The sequence below is a fragment of the Lissotriton helveticus genome, chromosome 11 (assembly GCF_964261635.1).
Source record: "Lissotriton helveticus chromosome 11, aLisHel1.1, whole genome shotgun sequence".
Lineage (NCBI taxonomy): Eukaryota > Metazoa > Chordata > Amphibia > Caudata > Salamandridae > Lissotriton > Lissotriton helveticus.
Genome location: NC_136072.1, coordinates 1053095693 through 1053113981, shown reverse-complemented (window position 1 = coordinate 1053113981; position 18289 = coordinate 1053095693). Strand labels below are relative to the sequence as shown.

General features: G+C 47.3%; 1 protein-coding gene across 4 annotated transcripts in view; it reads right to left on the bottom strand.

The window, feature by feature from the left end:
* Positions 1-18289, bottom strand: part of MLXIP (MLX interacting protein) — a 1607115-nt gene that overhangs the window by 143452 nt on the left and 1445374 nt on the right. For 2 of the 4 annotated variants that reach the window (XR_013602573.1, XM_078667551.1), the window contains exon 15: positions 7837-7917. Coding sequence is in view for 3 of the 4 variants with exons in the window: in XM_078667551.1 (XP_078523677.1) it covers positions 7837-7917 (81 nt within the window). In the remaining variant the exon portion in view is untranslated. Of the gene's footprint in view, positions 1-7793; positions 7918-18289 lie in introns of all 4 variants that reach the window. The other 2 variants (XM_078667550.1, XM_078667552.1) reach the window with 1 other exon arrangement.

Sequence of the window (18289 nt, the reverse complement as noted above, 5' to 3'; positions counted from 1 at the left end):
ATTCTGCATCATTCAGAAACTCTGTCCATCACCACCCCCTTTTTCCAAAATCGATTTTATCCACACTATGTGTGGGAGGGTATACTCAGACGTGAGTCCCTTGCTCATTGCACCATCAGGATTCAAGCAAGTCGGGCCGACGAAGGCTGTGATGCCAGAAACCGGTCCCCGGAAGCTTGTCTTCTTCCCAGTATAAGAATTGGCTTGGTAGTTTGGTTTGCCCTGTTCCCATCATGCACTGGGACAGGAACAGACTAATTTGCATATAGCCAGGTTCTGAGCTGGGATGGTGCAATGAGCTAAAAAACAGGTGATGGATTAAAACCATGATCTCTTGACTTGGTAAGAGTATTCTGCATCATTCAGAAACTCTGTCCATCACCAACCCCTTTTTCCAAAAGTTCAAACGGTTAATGACACTCTTTGAACCCGGTGTAGAAATGGGTTCAACTTCCACCCACCTGGACAAATGGTCAATGAGGACTAAAAAGTACAAGGAAGGACATGGAATGGTCCAAGAAAATCCATGCTAAGTTTTTGCCAAGCTCTGCCAGGTGGTGGTACGGGAGATTTACCTGTACCTTCAAGTACTAAGATTTTGTCACTGGCGTTACAGCGTGAACATTGTCTCACCAAGTCATCAATTTGCATATCCATTCTGGGCCACCAAAAGTAACTCCTGACTTTCCTCTTTGTAATAGTTGCTCCAAGATGACCAGAATGTGCAGCTAGAATGATCTTCTCTCTGTAACAAGGAGGAGGAATGAGCGTATTGCCCCTGACTACTTTTCCACCTTCCACTGAAAGTTTGTCACTAACTTTCCAGAACATCTGAAGATCGGGTGAAAGACACCTCTACCTTGGCCAGCCTTTCTTAATCAAAGATGCAACCTCCTTGAGAATAGAATCCTTATCATCTTGCGTAATCCAGTCATCTTCTGCAAAGGATAAGTTGTCTTGTATAGTGCCACAAAGCATTCTTCAACCTCAGTTTCCCAGTTTTGCTCATCTGTATCAGGGATGAGAAGTCTTGATATACAGTCTGCTCTGCAGTTCTTTCCTCCAGGTATGTATTCTACACTAAAAGTGTATTCTAAGAGTTTTGTTGATAAACGTGCTAGGCGAGCCGTAGTACGCTTGATGTTTTTACCTGAAAGGATGTCTACCAAGGGACGATGGTCGGTCTTGAGAATAAAAGATCTGCCCCACACATATTGTTTGAATTTTTCAATGCTCCATACACAGGCCAAAAGTTCTTTTTTAATGACAGAATATTTCAGTTCAACAGGACGAAGAGTCCTGGATGCAAATCCAACTGTAACTTCTTTTCTATTAGCGTGTTGAGAGAACAGCTCCTAGACCATTCCTGGAGGCATCCACATTGATAATGGTTTGCTTTCCTTCTACAAATGCTTGCAAAGCAGGAGCTTGCACTATGTGATCCTTGATGGATTGGAACCCTTTTGGGCACTCTTCAGACCATATAAAGATTGATCCTTTCTTTAGTAGTGCCCTGAAACATTCTGTGGTCTTGGCGAAGTCCCTCATAAATTTCGAATAAAATTCACAGAGTCCAAGGAAGGACATGAGTTGTTCTTTGTTTTGAGGAAGAGATGCATCGACTATAGTTTTTATAAGACCTGGTCTGGGTTTGATATCTTGTTCGGAGATGACATGACCTAGATACTCAATTTCCTTAACCTTAAAGGTACACTTGTTTTTTTGTAAAGTAACCCCTCTGTTTGCTAGAACATTGAATACCTGATCAAGAACAGAATCATGCTCAGCTTCAGTTCGGGTGAAAATGAGAATGTCGTCTTGGAAAACAACCACATGAGGATTATAATGAAACATCTCAGTCATCAATCTTTGAAATACGGCGGCAGATGAAGCAAGACCAAAGGGGAGGCGACAAAATTGAAATACACCATCGGGGTGACTAAAGCTGTGAGATGTTGGGACTGAGCATGTAGTTCGACTTGATGGTAGGCAGCCTTAAGATCGAGTTTGGTATACCATGAAGAGGGTGAATTGGCACGCTACAGCTGAACATGTCAGCGCAAAACGTTGAATAACAGCTTCCAAGACTTGAATGACGTAGTGCGTTGTGGACGCTGCGTTCCACAATGCAATTACGGGAAGACGCTGCGTTTGAATGAAGGTGCTGCGCAGGACGTCACAGGAGCTGAATACTCACACGAAGAATCCCTACTCTGAGAGAGTTCGGAAAGACGCTGGGGCAGAGAAAACATTAGCGGCCACACGAGCCAGTAAGTAGAGCTTGTGCGCGCGGGGAAGCTCGAGATGGTGAGCACAATGTAGTGCACGAGTGAGCTTCACGGTTGAGCCCAGACAGTGAACAATCAGGAACGATAGATGAAAGTCAATAGACAAGCAGGGCAGGATCGCATCCCATCTTCTGTCGCCAGTGAAAAGATGTGGAGCAATGCAGTGGCGATTCTCAATTGTAGATTGTTTATTGGGGGAAACAGAGAGCCGTCCCTAGTACAGCTAAAGCACAGGTAGTAACTGCCACAGTGAGAACATCCAGGGAATGCTGTGCACAACACTCCAGATGAGATCACGGAATCCTCACAGGTCTCTGACTTAATCACATCACCACAGTAGGCCTTACAGCCCACAGGCAGGGTGCATGGTTTTAAGTGTGAGGGTGCCCATGCATGAGCAGAGACACCCCAAAAAACCCTGGAGTCCGTTCTCTGAGCTTTGTAAGTGCGGGGAAGCCCTTTTAAAGTATGTAGTGGACACTGGCCAAGCTGAGATGTCCAACTACATAATGGCTTCATCAAGCCTGATAATGTTTGGTATCAAACATGTTGGAATCATGCTACTACATCGATTCCGGTGCTAGTTGCATGATACCGTGTACTGGTGGGCTCCTTAGAGGACCCCCCATGACTACCTGTGTAGCCTTGCAGGGTCTGCATGAAAGCCAGTACTGCTGCAGACCCCAGACATGGTTCTGCCCTCCTGCTGCTGAGCTTAACTCGGGCAGGGAAAGGCGGAACAAAGGATTTCCTGTAGAGGAGAGGTGTAGCCACCTCTCCTTTAGACATAGGTGTCTTAGGCTAGGGTGGAGGTGCTTCCGATCGCCTCCAGACTGCTTTGAAGGGCACATTTGGTACCCTCCTTGCATAAAAATGTTTGCCCCAGTCCAGGGGCCCTTGGCACCCGCTCTGGCGCGAAACTACAAAAAAGAACCGGGGAGTGACCACCCCCTAGTCCAGCTCATCCCCTGGGAGGTGCCCAGAGCTCTGCCCGGTGGCCCCTTGAATCTTAGAGGGGCAGAGGACCCTGGCAGCATCTGACTGGTCAGTCCACTACAGTAGCGTCCCCTCCCGGAGTCCCCCATGACTCTGCAAGCATCAAGATAGTAAGAAGGAATCTCCCTAAGAGTGAAGGAGTCACGCCCCTGCATCTGCAGGCACCTCGACGATGACTAAGTCTCCAAAAAGTCTTTGACAAAAGTTTGAAAAAGATCAGTCATAAAGTGACTAGAGTAGCTCTTCTCTGGATCTGTGCTGACTGACGCAGAAAGAAAAAACTGATGTCAGAGCGCTGGGGTAGCGCCTATATAGGCAGCGGAGCTGAATGACACCACCACACCAGCACGCAGGGGGATTGCTCACAAAAAAAATTCCGGATCCAGTCTCACACCTGGGAATAATTCTTAGGTAAGAAATCTGCACCTAGAATGCTCTATCAGATTTTTGATTGCATAGATAGAAGCCACACAGCAGTCCACTACAGTGGGGTCGGTCAAAGAAAAACAAGCATTTGGAAACTACTAGGTCTTGACTTTGAAACCTATTGGCTTTGCCAATGCCTTTTGGCAATGTTGTACAGCATCAGCAAAAAAAATGTGCGGATGCTGTGTAGAATGGCTAAAAAGCAAATTAAAAAAGCCACAATGATGAGGCCACGCCATTTTGTTAGTGGGTGCTTGATGACTAATCTGTAAACTAATACAAAATTAAAACAACGTTTTGCTTTTTTTAATGGCTGCCTAGAGCTCAAAATAGAAAATATATTTTGGGAGGCAGGGGAACAGGTCAGGGGGAGCGGGTTAAAGTGAAAACAAAGTGGGTGTCAAAGGGGAAAAGCAGCACATGAGGAAGGGAACAACACAGAGGGTGAGGCAGAGGAAAACACAGGAAAGAAAAATATAGAGGTGAGGGGAAACACATGGAGAAGGGAAGCACATGAGGGAGAGTGCAACATGGAGCAAGGGAGAAGCACATGGGTTAGAGAGAGCTAGACAGAGCATGGGGGGGAGAAGCACCTATACCTTTTGAGATAAGACATGATATCCCACTGCAGCAATGGGGAGTGATTCAAGCATGTGGATCTATGAAAGATCCAGTGCTGGAGACAAAGGCTATGCTCCATGGGAGGGACAAACACAATATGGGCCAAGCAGGTACGAGGAAAGTCATTGAATAAGAAGCAAGCAAATGAAAATGACAAAGCCAACAAATGGTAAGCAACGGGTGGGCTGTAATAATAGCAGATCATTACTCAACAAGATTGTGCAATGATCATTACTGTTATGATGTTGATGTGTGTATGACATATCTTTAATTCTTACATATGTAGATCATCTTAAACATTTGAAATATGTAGTTTCTCTGCAGACTGTAGCTCTCTCATTGTTATATTATGCATTTGCCTTAGTTATAAGCCTTTGAAATTTTGGTCTCACAGTACCTTTTCTTGGCAAAGAGAGGTTTCCTATAAACAGTGATAGTATATTCATGTGGTACTAGAGTACATATGTATTAATAGGGCTGCTTCTATGAATTTGTATTTGTTCACACACATGCAGCCAACTTCTGACACCAAAGGCTCAAGCAAACATAAAATCAGAGTAGTGGTTAATTTCTAAAAAAGATTTCAGTATGGTTAACTTAAGGGTCGTCTCATTTATATTATGTTGATTAGCATAGCGCACCAATGACCAGCAAGGGTATCAGGGCGCTTGAGCAGGTGAGTAGGCTTGTGATACCAGTCACATTATTCAAAGAGGCAGATCTTCAGCGACTTGCGAAACTCTAGTGGCGAGGAGGCTCTGATATGCTGAAGAAGGTCGCTCCATGTTTTGGGTTGCTATGTAGGAGAAACTGCGACCTATTGTTCTGCATTTTTTAATTAGGGGTATGTGTGCGCGAGTGAGTGCGAGACTGAGCATAGGTGTCTTGATGGCTTTTGAAAGTGTATGTGGCTCTTGTAGTAAGGGGGTCACATGTTGAGTAGGGCTTTGTAGGTGTGCATGCGGAGTTTTAATTGCCTGTGTTTGTGAATGGGGAGCCTGTGGAGCATATGCAGGTGGGGTGAGATGTGGGTGGGGGAAGTTGAGTATGAGTCTTGAATCTGTTTAGGAGTTGTTTGGAAATTCCAGCATACAGTGAGTTCCTGTAGTCGACTCGGCTTATGATGCCTGCTTGTATCACGTTTCGTTTGGTGTTCTGAGGAAGCCACTTGAAGATTTTTCATAGCATTTGTAGGATGTGAAAGCAAGCAGAGCTCACTGCATTGACCTGTGCCTTCATGTTGAGCTTTTTGTCTAGAATGATTCCCAGATTTCTGGCTTGGTTGCTGGGTGTTGGTCCCAGTTCTGTCATCCACCAGGTGTCGTCCCACGTGGAGTTCTTGTTATCAAAGACCAGTACTTTCAGTCTAGCCAGAATTCAGTTTCAATCACCTGGTTCTCATCCATTTCACTACAAAGGGGCAAGCCATTGGTGAAGTTTGCCTGGTGGCTAGTGTCAGGGAGAGGCTGAATTAGGTATCGTCTGTATAGGAGATGAAGGTGATGTCTTCAGATCTGATGATGTTAGCGAGTGGAGCCATGCAGACGTTGAACAGGGCTGGGCTGGGCGAAGAATCCTGTGGGATTCTGAATACCAGTTCTTTGGCTTCTAATGTGAAGGGTGGCAGTCTGACTCTTTGGGTTCTTCCTGTAAGGCAGGAGGATATCCTGTTAAGCAGAGGTTCTTGTATACAGCCCTCCTGGAGTCTTCTGAAGCATGTGTTGTGGGAGACTGTGTCAAATGCCATTGGGAGGTCGAGCAGGATGAAGGTGGCTGTTTCTCCTCTGTCAAGGATGGTCCTGATATCATCAGTGGCTATGATTAGTGCAGATGATGTGCTGTATCCTGGTTGTGAGTTGTCCAGTAGGTGGCGGAGCTCGAGGTGGCTAGTGAGTGCAGTCATTGTGTTTCTGAGATTTTGCTCCAACTGCGGCTGGGTAGGTTGACGTTGGTGGGTGAGTTGGTCTGCACTGTGTTGATCTTGAAGTGGATTAAGCAGTGGTCGGTACATGTGAGGGGTGAGGTTGAGTTGAACTTGATGTCATTAAAGATGGTGAAGATGGGGTCCAATGTGTGTCCGATGATGTATGTGGGTTCTATAATGAGCTGGGTTAGTCCAATGTTGTTTAGGCTTTCTAGGAGTGCTGTGGAGCAAGGGTCTGTTCTGTCTTCTGGTGGAAGTTGAAGCTTCCGAGGACTACGAAGTGTTTAGAGTCTCTGGTGAAGGGGGCGATGAACTTTGTGAAGAGGTTGGTGAAGGTATCTTATGGTCCTGGCGGTTGATAGATGAGGGTTCCGTTTAGGGTAACTTGAAGCTTGAAAGGCAGATGCTTGAAGCTTGAAAGGCAGATGTTCCATGAACTGAGTGGCGTTCTCTGTGGTCGGTGAGCAGGTGATCGAGTCTTTGTAAAAGATCGCTAGTCACCCCCATCCTCCCCCTCCCATGGCAGTCCTGTCATGCCGCAGGATCCTTAACCCCTTCGACGCTGATGACGAGCTGGGCTCGTCATGAGGTAGCCCCCTGCTACGCTGATGACGAGCCCAGCTCGTCACGTAACATGCAAATGAGTAAATCTCAGCGTACAGGCGGAATTCCGCCCGCACGCATGCGGTTAAGACAGTGAAACTGGGTCCGGAATTGCCTTGGAATGGTCAGAGGACCAGTCAGCTGGTAGGTAGGCAGGTTGGGGCCTAGGCAACTGCTCAATGGTGTTGAGCAGCGGCGGCCATTAAGTAGGTCCTGGATGGGGAGGTGGTGGGTAGAACTGTGCATGAGAGAAGAGGAGAAGCAGGTAAGGAGCGGGGAGGTGGGATTCAGAAAAATAAGCTTGAGGGTGTGGGGGGCAAAGAATGCATTAAGGAGATATCAAGGGGTGAGGAAATAACTTTAAAAAGCAGAAAGGGGAAGAAAACGAGATGAAAGATGAGAAACAGCTGAAAATAGCAAAAAGCAGAAAACGGGTTAAAAAGAAGATAAGAAATGGTCAAAAAAGAGATAAAGGAAAAGGGGAAGAGAGGAGATGAGAAATGGCTGAAAAGAGCTAAAGCTAAAGCAGAAAACTGGGTGAAAGAGATGAGAGTTCAGACGGCTGGAAAAAATGCACAAAAACAGAAAATGGTGAGAAAGAGAAGGGAAAAGACAGAGAAGAAGCAAGAGAGGATGAGAGAGAGAGTTGAAGGAGATGAGCTGGGAGCCTCAAGGCAGCAAAGCAGTTTCCGGAAGGGCCTTGGACTGGTTTGAGGACAAGTCAACAGGTGAGTGGGGCAGTGGGGTCTAGACATCTGCTCAGTTTATAGCTTAGTGGAGGCTTTCCCAGATACCTTTTTAAGAAAACCATGTACAATTAATCAAAAGTCAATTGCTTGCAAAGTGTTCCATGTTTGGAATCAGAAAAGCGATGTTTGAAACTGAAACAACACACTGAATACAGTCCGAGCTAGAAAAACTACACAAAAAGATACAACCCAGAACTTCCAATTTTGAAGGGTTCTGCTTTTCACGTACTCATCAAAAAGCAATCTCATACGATCAAATCGTTGTCGTGTCACGGGTACTCCAGTAGCAGGAAGCTGTTGCTGGCAGGATCTGTAACGATATTACAAACTGATGAACGAACAGTCTGCGAATGGTCAGGACAACACTTCCACACTTGTACCACACATAATTATCAGTTCTATGAACATTATTGGCATCCCCAATCAGCAGCTCAATCTGCAGGTATCCAGGAGAAAGAAGTTACATTGAAATCACAATTAACTAAAGCGGACTTCCCTAGGCGCTTTTCAGCAATAGACACTCCACATCTAATCATATACTCACTGTGCCATTTCGCAGAGTACCCAGCAGGGTGTACAGAATATCGATAATTATAAAACCTAGTTTTCAAGTGACGTAGCTGAGATAATAAATACATGGAATCAAGGAACGTCATGATTAATTTTGTCGCAACCAAATCGCCAGAAAATATAAAAAGAAACATTAACTCTGTTACAATGCAATTTGCATGCTAATGGATGTACTACACAATAAGAATATTGAAGGATTAAATTAACCAGACCAGACTAGGACAGTACAACTTGTATTGAAGAGTGCACCAGAGCACAAATCCCAGTTTGCCCACGTAATCACATTGTGTCAGCTCTTGGAGATTCTTTACATGAGCCATTCCCATGTGACAGAATGGACATGGAAACTTTTTCAATACTTGCAGTGCAGTGGAACACGAGGACAATGGAGTGATGTTGAGAGCGCGACCACAAGGGCACTTGAAGGGATATCAAATAGAATGATAGCATAAACAAATACAAATTAAAAAGATGAGCTGCTGACAAATTCATTGGTATATGCTCATTCCTATACGTCTGCTGCGTCCATGCACAACAGTTTCTGATCTACTAAACCTTGCTTGTTCAGACAGAACACAGCAGTTTTACTGTCCGAGAGCATTTGAAATTCAGAACTCATCAACTGAGGGAGAACATTTCTGACCCAACTTTATCACCTTCAAATCGAGCACACATACGCAGAGTCTATGTTTGAGGCGTTCATACAAAAGATGGCATGCTAACAAGTTGGATGACATACCCACCACCGACGGTCCCAAAGTACGAAAGGGTAAAGAAGAACTACATCCTTTAGCTACCATTATATTAGTAACAGTGGTGGCATAGTCACTTAGAACTTAGAATTCTTCCATCTAGTGGCATAGGTAGTTAGAAGTTTTCGGTCTTCAGAAACATGTTTAGCAATCCTAGATTTAAACTGGGAAGGAGACCTCCCTTCTTTTCTTCACAACATGTCTGGCTAACAGGATCTGCCCTTCTCTGAGAGGGTAACACATTTTGATAGTACCTATTTTGAGTAGTAAGGTTTAACTCTATTGCTATGTGGTAAAGGCGATAAGGGACAGGTGGCAGAATGGCAAAATATGACAGAGAGTAACTTTTCTTTAGAGCAAGAACGACCCACTGGTCTGATTTTATCTTTTCCAGTTGTGGATGTAGCCCAACATCTGTTTTCCAACTAGCGAATCATGAGCCTAAACAGAGGTTCTGGTGTTCTGGGAATTGAATAGGAGAAAAACGACTGCTGTTTACACTACTGTTGAATGATGGATACGCTAACCCCACAGCTCTAGCAGTTACATTATTTTGCTTGATTTGTTCAAGAAGAGATTGAATATGCGTTTTGCCAAAAAAGACACTTCTGTGGTATTTCATGGGTATGTGAGAAGGTTAAGTTGTAGAATCAGGGAATGTTTTATTTTCGCGAGAGCTTGATTGTGGTGAGAGGCAAACGGGAGTGGAGCAGAGGCGGATGGCTTGACGTTGGTCTCTATGCTTAATAAACTCTTACCCAAGATATCTCGGATGGATTAAGGAGTATTTATTTAAGGAGTAAATCTAGCACTTCACAACTTCCCATCTAAATACATGCTTTGCACATAACCAGATAATCTTTTGGTTCACATTCATGCATGCCTGCAGATAACAGCACTTTCACCTGATCATGCAAACATGGCATCTAAACTAGATGGGGGCAGGGAGGGCGAGCTTAGAAGCTGATAAACCATATTGCAAGAGGTCCAGGAAAGGCTGACTTCTAGACTGTGGTAAATTAGGTGTGGCTCGACATGCCATCTTTCATAGGGCTGGGTTATATCTAGCCTAGAAGCTGGTGATAACGAAACTTTAAGAGCAAGACTACCATATGCAAAGGACCTTGTTACAAGTGAAAGCGCGTAGGCGCAGTCAGATGTGACTGAAGGAATCAAGGTCTGCTTCTTACACAATGAAGCCTGAACCTCTAAGCCAGAGGTCTTCAAACTTTTGGATGCCGAGACCCCCCTGTTAACATTTTCAGGCGTAAGGACCCCCTCCTGACAAAAATTTCTAAACCTATAGGCAGGGCCACTGGAATTATGAGGCAGGTGAGGACCAAACCATGCGACAGGCTTGACTAAATTGTGTGGGTAGAAAATGTAAATAATGTTCTGTGATGCTGCATATTTTGGGATAGCATTGCTTTATTACTTTGAATTTTTTTTAACACAGTATCACTGAGGAAAGAGTTCACCCCATCAGTACCAATTTATAACCAAAATACAGCAATTAACATCAGAAAGATTTCTAGTCAACCTTTGTGAAGGGCCTCCCACTCCGCAGGAGTACGCGCTGCCACATTAGAATCTCTCCCGGCCCTGGCCGGGAGAAGCAAGGGTCCCTTCAAACACTGGCAGTCTTGTGCAGAGTTAAGCAGTTTACCCATGCCAGTTTCCTCTCACCCCCTTCCTTCCACCCCTCTCTTCTCTCCTCTCCCAACCCCGGATCCCTCTCTCACAATGCAGGCCATTTTCTTTCACCGCTTTTTACAACTTCTGAACTCCCCTGATTCAACCTCTCACTTCACCTTTAATCACCTCTTGCCATTCTGTCTTTTCACTGCCCTCATCTCTAACAGTCTTTCGCATTTATTTCATGGCCTCTCTGGCCCCATCACCTCCCGTGCACCTCAGCATTTCTCATTCACCTCAAGTCTCTCCATTCAAATTTTTGTCTATTTGTATCTTACACCTCTCCAGTCCCCCGATTCATCTTTCACATCTCCCCTTTGTCTTCCACACCTTCTTGAACCAACGTCCCTCTCTCCCTGTCACCTCAGCACCAGTGCCTAATTTGAGCAGGTGGTTTCCGGTGCTCCGCACTGGCACCTAATTATGCACACTGGCACTATGACAGACTTCCAGACGGTGGCTCTGTCTGTGTGATTTAGAGATGAGCAGAACAGCTGTTTATTAATTCAATATACACTAAAAATGATAACCTCCTGACACCCATGCCATTCTTTAAAGATCACTGTGATCAACACACAGCAGGCATGTTTCTTTTGGCAACCCTACTTTATATTCCTTTTCATTAAATGCATTCTCACACTACAGCAGTAAGTGTAAAAAAACAAATGTAAGGAATAGGCTGAGTGGGGGCCCAGTGGGTACTGGAACCATTAAAAAACTAAGCCTTGGTGACCAGTTAACAAAGGCATGTAAATTTGCTAATGGTCTTTAAAGACCTGTGAAAAACTTGGGCGTGCTGGAGATAAGACTCCAGACACTGCCCAGCTGAGCCCCCAGCAGCGCGAGCTGCACTGTAGCAGCCCGGGTTGAGACACAGGACGGGGGAGGAGGGAAGCTTAAGCCATGGAGGCCAGGGCAGAAGTGTGACTGGGAGCGCGACCCCGTTCACACCACTCCACGGCCCCCCTGGGGGTCGCGCCCCACAGTTTGAAGACCCCTGCTCTAAGCGTTATGGTGTAGGGTGTGCCGAGGGCATATAGTGTCTGAAGAGGTTGCTTTATGTGTGCAAGGAACTGAGCCTATTACTTCTGGCCTTCAGAGGCTTTCAAACCACTTGTACTCTGCTCTGTAGGGCTTGTTGGAGCGAGAATCAGTTTAAATGAAGTATTCTGGTTTACAAATCATCCAGGCTAAATCTCGCTCGGTCGGCCAGTGGACCTTGGCTGTTGTGTAGAGAAGAACATTTCAAATCATTAATCACTTCAACAATTTATCAGCAATACATTAATATTTAGTTTGAGTCAATGAAGATAGTTTTAATGGTTTTATTAATTTCAATCTTTAGTAGCCTATCTTTATTTGGTCAATTTTATTCATCAATGAATAATTCAAATCAGATTACCAATACAATACATAATTAATTAACTAGCACGTTCCATAACTGAAAGAATCACTATTCTAAGTTTAAGAGAAAGGAGTCAGTTAGAACTACAGAGAGAGAGAGAGAGAGAGAGAGAGAGAGAGAGAGAGAGAGAGAGAGAGAGAGAGAGAGAGAGAGAGAGAGAGAGAGAGAGAGAGAGAGAGAGAGAGAGAGAGAGCGCAATCATAAGGCTTCAATAAATTCAGTTCAATAATATGAGAAAATAAAAGCAGTAATGTCCCATGAAGAGTAGTTCAAGAAACTCAGTAGAGTCTCAGCATAATATAGCCAGAGTCTGGGGTGAAGGGGTAAGTTCTCAATCAAAGCTCTGCAGACCAAAGTCTGAAATCTCGAACCAGTATGAGAGCTTTGCATAGGAGGTAAGGAGAGAAGCTGGGTAGGTAGTCTGAAGTCTCAAGTCTGAACTAATCTAGGAACACACACTTATATAAACAACACTTTTTGTTTGAATCTACAACTGTTGCATCCGCCGTTCTATTCCATTCAATCACCGGCCGAGGTTTTCCTGTGAAATGGGTTACTCCTCAACATATCTTCAAGAAGACAATGAACTATCAAACTGGAGCAAGGGCCCTGCGCACTGGCACCATCCCAGTGGCGACCCCCCCCCCCCCCCATTACCTCAACAAGCATTAAACAGGGGTACACCTGCCTTGGTGACACATGACCCTGACTGAGCATCTCCTACTGACCATAAAATATGCACCTCTACATCTTAAGGGCTAACAGTCTGGGTTCTTCACCTAAGCGCAGCAGCAAGAATTCATGTTTACGCACACTTTAGAATGACAGTACTCAGCACATTCGGATTTAATTAAAAATGCATTGCAATTACAGCCCCTAAAGGCATCACAGATGATCACAGGATTAAGTAAATACAGTCAGACACCCTAGCAGGAGTGTCTAGCCACGTAAATCCACTTTGCGATGTCACCATTCGCATTGAACATCAGTCCCTCTAAAAGAAATAACCATTAATAAATGCATTTCAGTGCAATTACACCTCTTCACCTCCAGGGGATGCCCTTCTCCAGACATTCCCAACTCAGCCCTTCACTCCTTGATGCAATTATCAAAACACCCTCAGCTGAAGAACAAGAGTTCCAGTCCAGAAGGTGTTAAGTGCAGGTTGAGCCCTGGAGGGGTTATTCCTTTCAAATCCCGAGGACACCTAGGGTGACTTGTCTCTTCATGCTGTGGGGGAGGGGGGGAAGACTGCACTTCTCCAGCAGCTCCCCCCAGCACCTTTACACCATTGAGGGTGAACCCTCTCCTCTGGGGGGCCCCCACTCACCAGAACAGCAGACTTCCAAATGCCTGGCAAGGCATTATGGGGCGATTGTGCTCCTATTGCTGAATAATAGATGAGCGGCTGTGCCGGGGAGAGCCGCGCTAGCGCTTCGCCACTTTCTGGGGCCTCGGTGGGGGGCCCGGTCCCACCCGTTCCCCCAGGTAAGGGGATGCGGCTCCGGGAGCTCACTCCCACCGATCTGCTGGTGTTCGGGGGCCCGGTCCCACCCGGGCCCCGTGCAGATCTCTGCCTTCTCCTGATGGGGATCCCGGTCCCACCCGGGACCCCCACATGCCCATACGTTGGAGAGTAGCCCGGGGAGCCCACCCCCGGCTTCTCCCGCCGGCTCCCCGCCCAGCACCCTGCATGCTGCTGCGGGGGTCGGCCACTCAGTTCTGGACTGCCTGCTCCGGCAGGCAGACGCGCAGGGCTTCGCCGGATCTCGGAGGGAGTGAGGCGGCACTCCCCCGGCCTCTTCCTCAGTTTCGGGCCCGGGGATGGGGTCCCGGGCCCCAGGACATATTCGGGGGAGTGCGGTTGCACTCCCCCACCTCTGCTTCACTTCGGGGCCCGGGGATGGGGCCCCGGGTCCCCAGACATCCTAGTAACTTCGGGGCCCAGAGATGGGGTGCTGGGCCCCCGGACAACTTCGAGGGGGGGTGACAGCTCTCCCCCATCCTGGTCACTTCGGGGCCCGGAGATGGGGTCCTGGGCCCCTCCTCCTGTCTTCTTCGCGGGGGGCACGACGGTGCCTCCCGCCCCTGCATCCTCACACGGGGTCCGGAGTAGGGCTCCCGGGCCCCTCCTCCCGTACCTCTTCTCGGGAAGCGCGACGGCGATCCCCAGCGCAGGTTTCAGCGGGGGCCAGGGTGGGCTCCTGGCACCCCACGGGGGCAGCTTCACGGGGTGAGCGACGGCGCACCCCGGGTTTACTTCTTTGGGGGCCACCCCCCCGGGACATGACCCACCCCGGGGGCATCTCTGAGACCACCGGCGGAGCCCCACACGCTTCGTCGTCGGTCTTCTTAGGGGTCAAAGGTCGCCTACCTTCCGGGGGCCATATCTCAGCCCCTGGGGGTCCGATCTGCCCTATTTACGCGTCTTCTTGCTCCTGGAGGCGTCCCCAGCCACTGAGAGCACTCTCCTTCGTCCTCCGGGTCTCCAAGAGGGTGCATTCTGCAGGGAGCGGTTTTTACTGGCTCCCTGCGCCTCTCTTCTCCCTGTGCAGAGGCCTCTTCTTCTGCGCACCGGTCCTGGGCTCTTCTTCTGGCGCTGATAGGGGCCTGGGGGGCAGTCAGGGGTGTCCTGCTTCCAACTGCCCATTGCCCAGGCTCCAGCACCTTTCGCCTCAGCAGACCACTCCCCAGAGAGAGCTTCTCTTCCTGTGCAAGTACTTTTTAAAAGTTGAGTAGGGGGCTAGAAGGAAGTCTCTGTGTGTCCTATCAACCTGCGACACATCACTTCCCTGCCCCTGCTCCCTCCTTCTTGTCCAGTCTCTGGGTTGTTCAAAATGGAGTCGTCCAGTGTCTCTGGCCACATGGCCTCTGAAACCTAACTCATTCCCCCCTTCACTGGGGTTCAGCTTGGTGCCTGGCACCCAGCGACAGCAGTTGATGGATTGACTTGTAGCTCTACCAATCTCACTTCCTTGGAGGGAAGATCTTCGCTCAGGGAAGAAAGGGCATTAATCTAACCTGCCAGGGCCAGACCCCAGCCAGGGACTCAGAGAAATATGACATTTCTGGAAGACCCAAAAGCAGTACAAATATGACTTTGGACTCTGAAGAATACTTATTTTCACCTACACTACAATGGACTTTAGTGCGTGTCTGGAATCTGTAGGCCTTGTGGAAGTCATTTTAGCCATGGGCCCCACATCCCCATAGGGGAATAATGAAGTGAAAACACAGTAAAACACACTGACTTTCCCTGGCATGTTTCTTTCCAGTGTATAAAGCCTATTCCATGTCACCACCCAATTCTGCATAAGTCCTGTCACACCATTCAATTTGTACCCGCTCCTGGACTGCGCATCCCCTACACGTGTGCACACGCATGTACCCATGTGTCTGCATGTAACTAGCCCGATGCCCCATACTCCAGTTGCGGCGCAGCGGCCTAGTCAAGCCAGGGGGACACCAGTAAAATCTCCATGCAGTCTCCTTCATTAGGAGTTCACTGGGAGTGAGTCCCAGATTATGAGGCTCCCCCACAGTAAACGCTCAACACTTAGGTGCTCAAAAAGCGAAAAATCCGGGCGGCTCCTGGTGTCAGAACCACCTTCTAACACACCCTGTTAGGCTAAATACAATAAAAAGGTAGGATAATGTTAGAAAGTTGTCTTTCAATAACAATCTCTGTAAATATCAAGGCACCTATTTTGATCACTGCCATAACGTGAGTGTGTGGTGTTGAAGGAGGGCCACTTCCAGAGGTGTAGCTTGCTCACTTAGGGCACGATGTAGGTGGCCCAAATACCGGTCGGTAACGGTGAAATTCGGTAAATTTCACCGTTACCGACTAGTTTTTAGGCATTCGTGATGTAGGGAAGGAATCTGTAATAAGGAATCGGTAAATACCGATTCCTTAATACCGATTCCTTATTGGCCTTGCATTTAAGGAATCGGTAATTCCCATTCCTTAAATGCAATGTAGAAAGCACATAAAAGAGTGCTTTTGGGCCTTAAGGATTCGGTAATTACCACCAACTTCAAGTTGGTGGTAATTACCAAATTCCTTTAAAAAAGCACATTCTTGCTTTTTTTGAAGTGCCATGTGGCACACATCCATGCCCTTAGGGCATGCATGTGTGCCACATGTGCACACATGCACATTTTAGGGGTGTAAGAGGGTGTCCTTTGGACACCCTGGCACCCTTGAAATACCTCCCGGTATTACCGATTCGGTAATACTGAATCGGTGATACCGAATGTCTTCACATTCATTCCTATGGGCCTCCAAGCCCATAGGAATGAATGGTTAGGTATTCGTTATTACCGAATCTCAATTACAGATTCAGTATTAACGAATATTAAGGATTCAGTATTTTTTACCGAATAATTACTGTGAGAAGTTGGCCTTGTATATGATGATCACTATTCTAGTGGGCACCTTGCACCAGTCCAAACGATCCTTATTGATGGTAGGTTATAAAGTCAACCTTATAGAAAGCTATCCTAGTGGTAGATGTGGAGAGCAGCCTTCAGGCTAAGACTTGGAGACGAGTTAAGCAAGTTGTTTTACCAATTATAATCTCTTGAATAATCAAATGAAAGCACACCACACAAGCTATATATCAAATATATATGTATTTATTCTAAACACAACCCCTCTGCACTCTTTCTGAGGTCAGAGGTAAAGTATAATACAAGGAACTTAATTAGCATACAATAAGTTGCACAGTATATGTTATGCCCTAGGGGCCTCACAAACCATATACTAAAAGAGTGGTATAAGAACCACGTGAGAGTTAGAAAGCAGGCCAAGGGCCTGTGGAATCGCTGGGGCTGCCTAGAACCACCAAAGATTAGGATGTAGGAGGCCCACGGGAGACGCGTGCAGCGTCTAAACACAGCCACGGGTTACCATTGACTTTCTATGGAGAAAGAACAAGTTACAAAGTTATAGTTTAAAGGTACTTCTAGGTGAACTACGATGGAACCCTTTTAGACTAGGACACTTCGAGAGTCAAGACCCACGGGAGCACCGGAGTACTCGTGTTACCTCACCCAGGGAAGCCGGGTGCATAAGTACCTTTTGGTGGCGGGTTTCGTCGTCGATTCCAATGGAGAGCTGCGAAGAAGTGCTGCAGGCGACCAGAGGAAAAGTGTCCGGGTGGATCGGAGATGTGAAGAACCTGAAAGCAGAGGAGACAGAGTCTGGGTCACTAGCCAGTGACCAGGATGGCGATAGGAAGATACCAGCCGATGTGGGGTGATTTCTGGTGAAAAAGTGAAGCTTGTCTCTTCAGCCCCGAGGACCAGGAGGCGTCGACGACGACCAGGAGCTGGATTCGAGCTGTCCCACAAAGGATCTAGTTGACTGCGGTGTCGATATCCGGATTGGACACAACAAGCCTTGGCAAACGGAATCCACGCAGGATGTTGAGATGGGCTTCGGTGCAGACCAGTATGGTATGAGGAACTCCCCCTTTGGAGAGGAGTTGGAGCAAGCTTGGAGCAACCAGGAAAGCAAAGTAAATCAAGGATTGGTCTTTGTGGGGGCTCACTAGCCAATGGACTTGGAACTGCGAAGACACGTCGAGCTGAAATGCACAAAGCTGGCCCACAGGTCACTTGTGGAGTGTGGGCCTCTGAGCTTCGGTACAAAAGGTGCTCGGGCTGGGGTTTCAAGCACCCCAATGCGCAACTTCGGGAAGTAGATGCAGTAGCAGCAATGCAGGATGTCCATGAGTTCCAGTCCCATGTCTCTCGTGTCCGCCACAGGTCTCAGCTTTGCTGGGAGCGCAGGTCAGCGTCAGAGATGTCTGGAAGTCCGTGTCCTGTGTAGCAGATTATTTGGGATCCGGCGGGAGCCTCAAAAATGCAGACTGGCAAAGATGCTGTTGGTGCCTGTTTGAACAGGGTGGTCACTCCTTGACCACTCCTTGACCACAAGGGAGATTTCTTCCGTCTTCCAGTCGATATGGAATGTCGAAGGTCCAGGATATATGTTGCAGAGTTTCGTCCAGGGTAATCTAAAGTCCTAGGGACTGGGGTTCATACTTAGTTTCGCGCCAGAGCTGGGGCTGAGTGCCCCAGCAACCGATTTGAACTGGGAAATGCCCCTGCCAGAGTTTTCTCCAGCAGCAGGAGGGCAGACTTGTGAATGTGGCAGCAGCATCGATTTTGTGATGCTGGAGCTCTGTTTAAGTTTAACCAGGTTTAACAGTAACTACATGTCTTCTCCCTCTAGAAGGGTGGAATGCTACCCC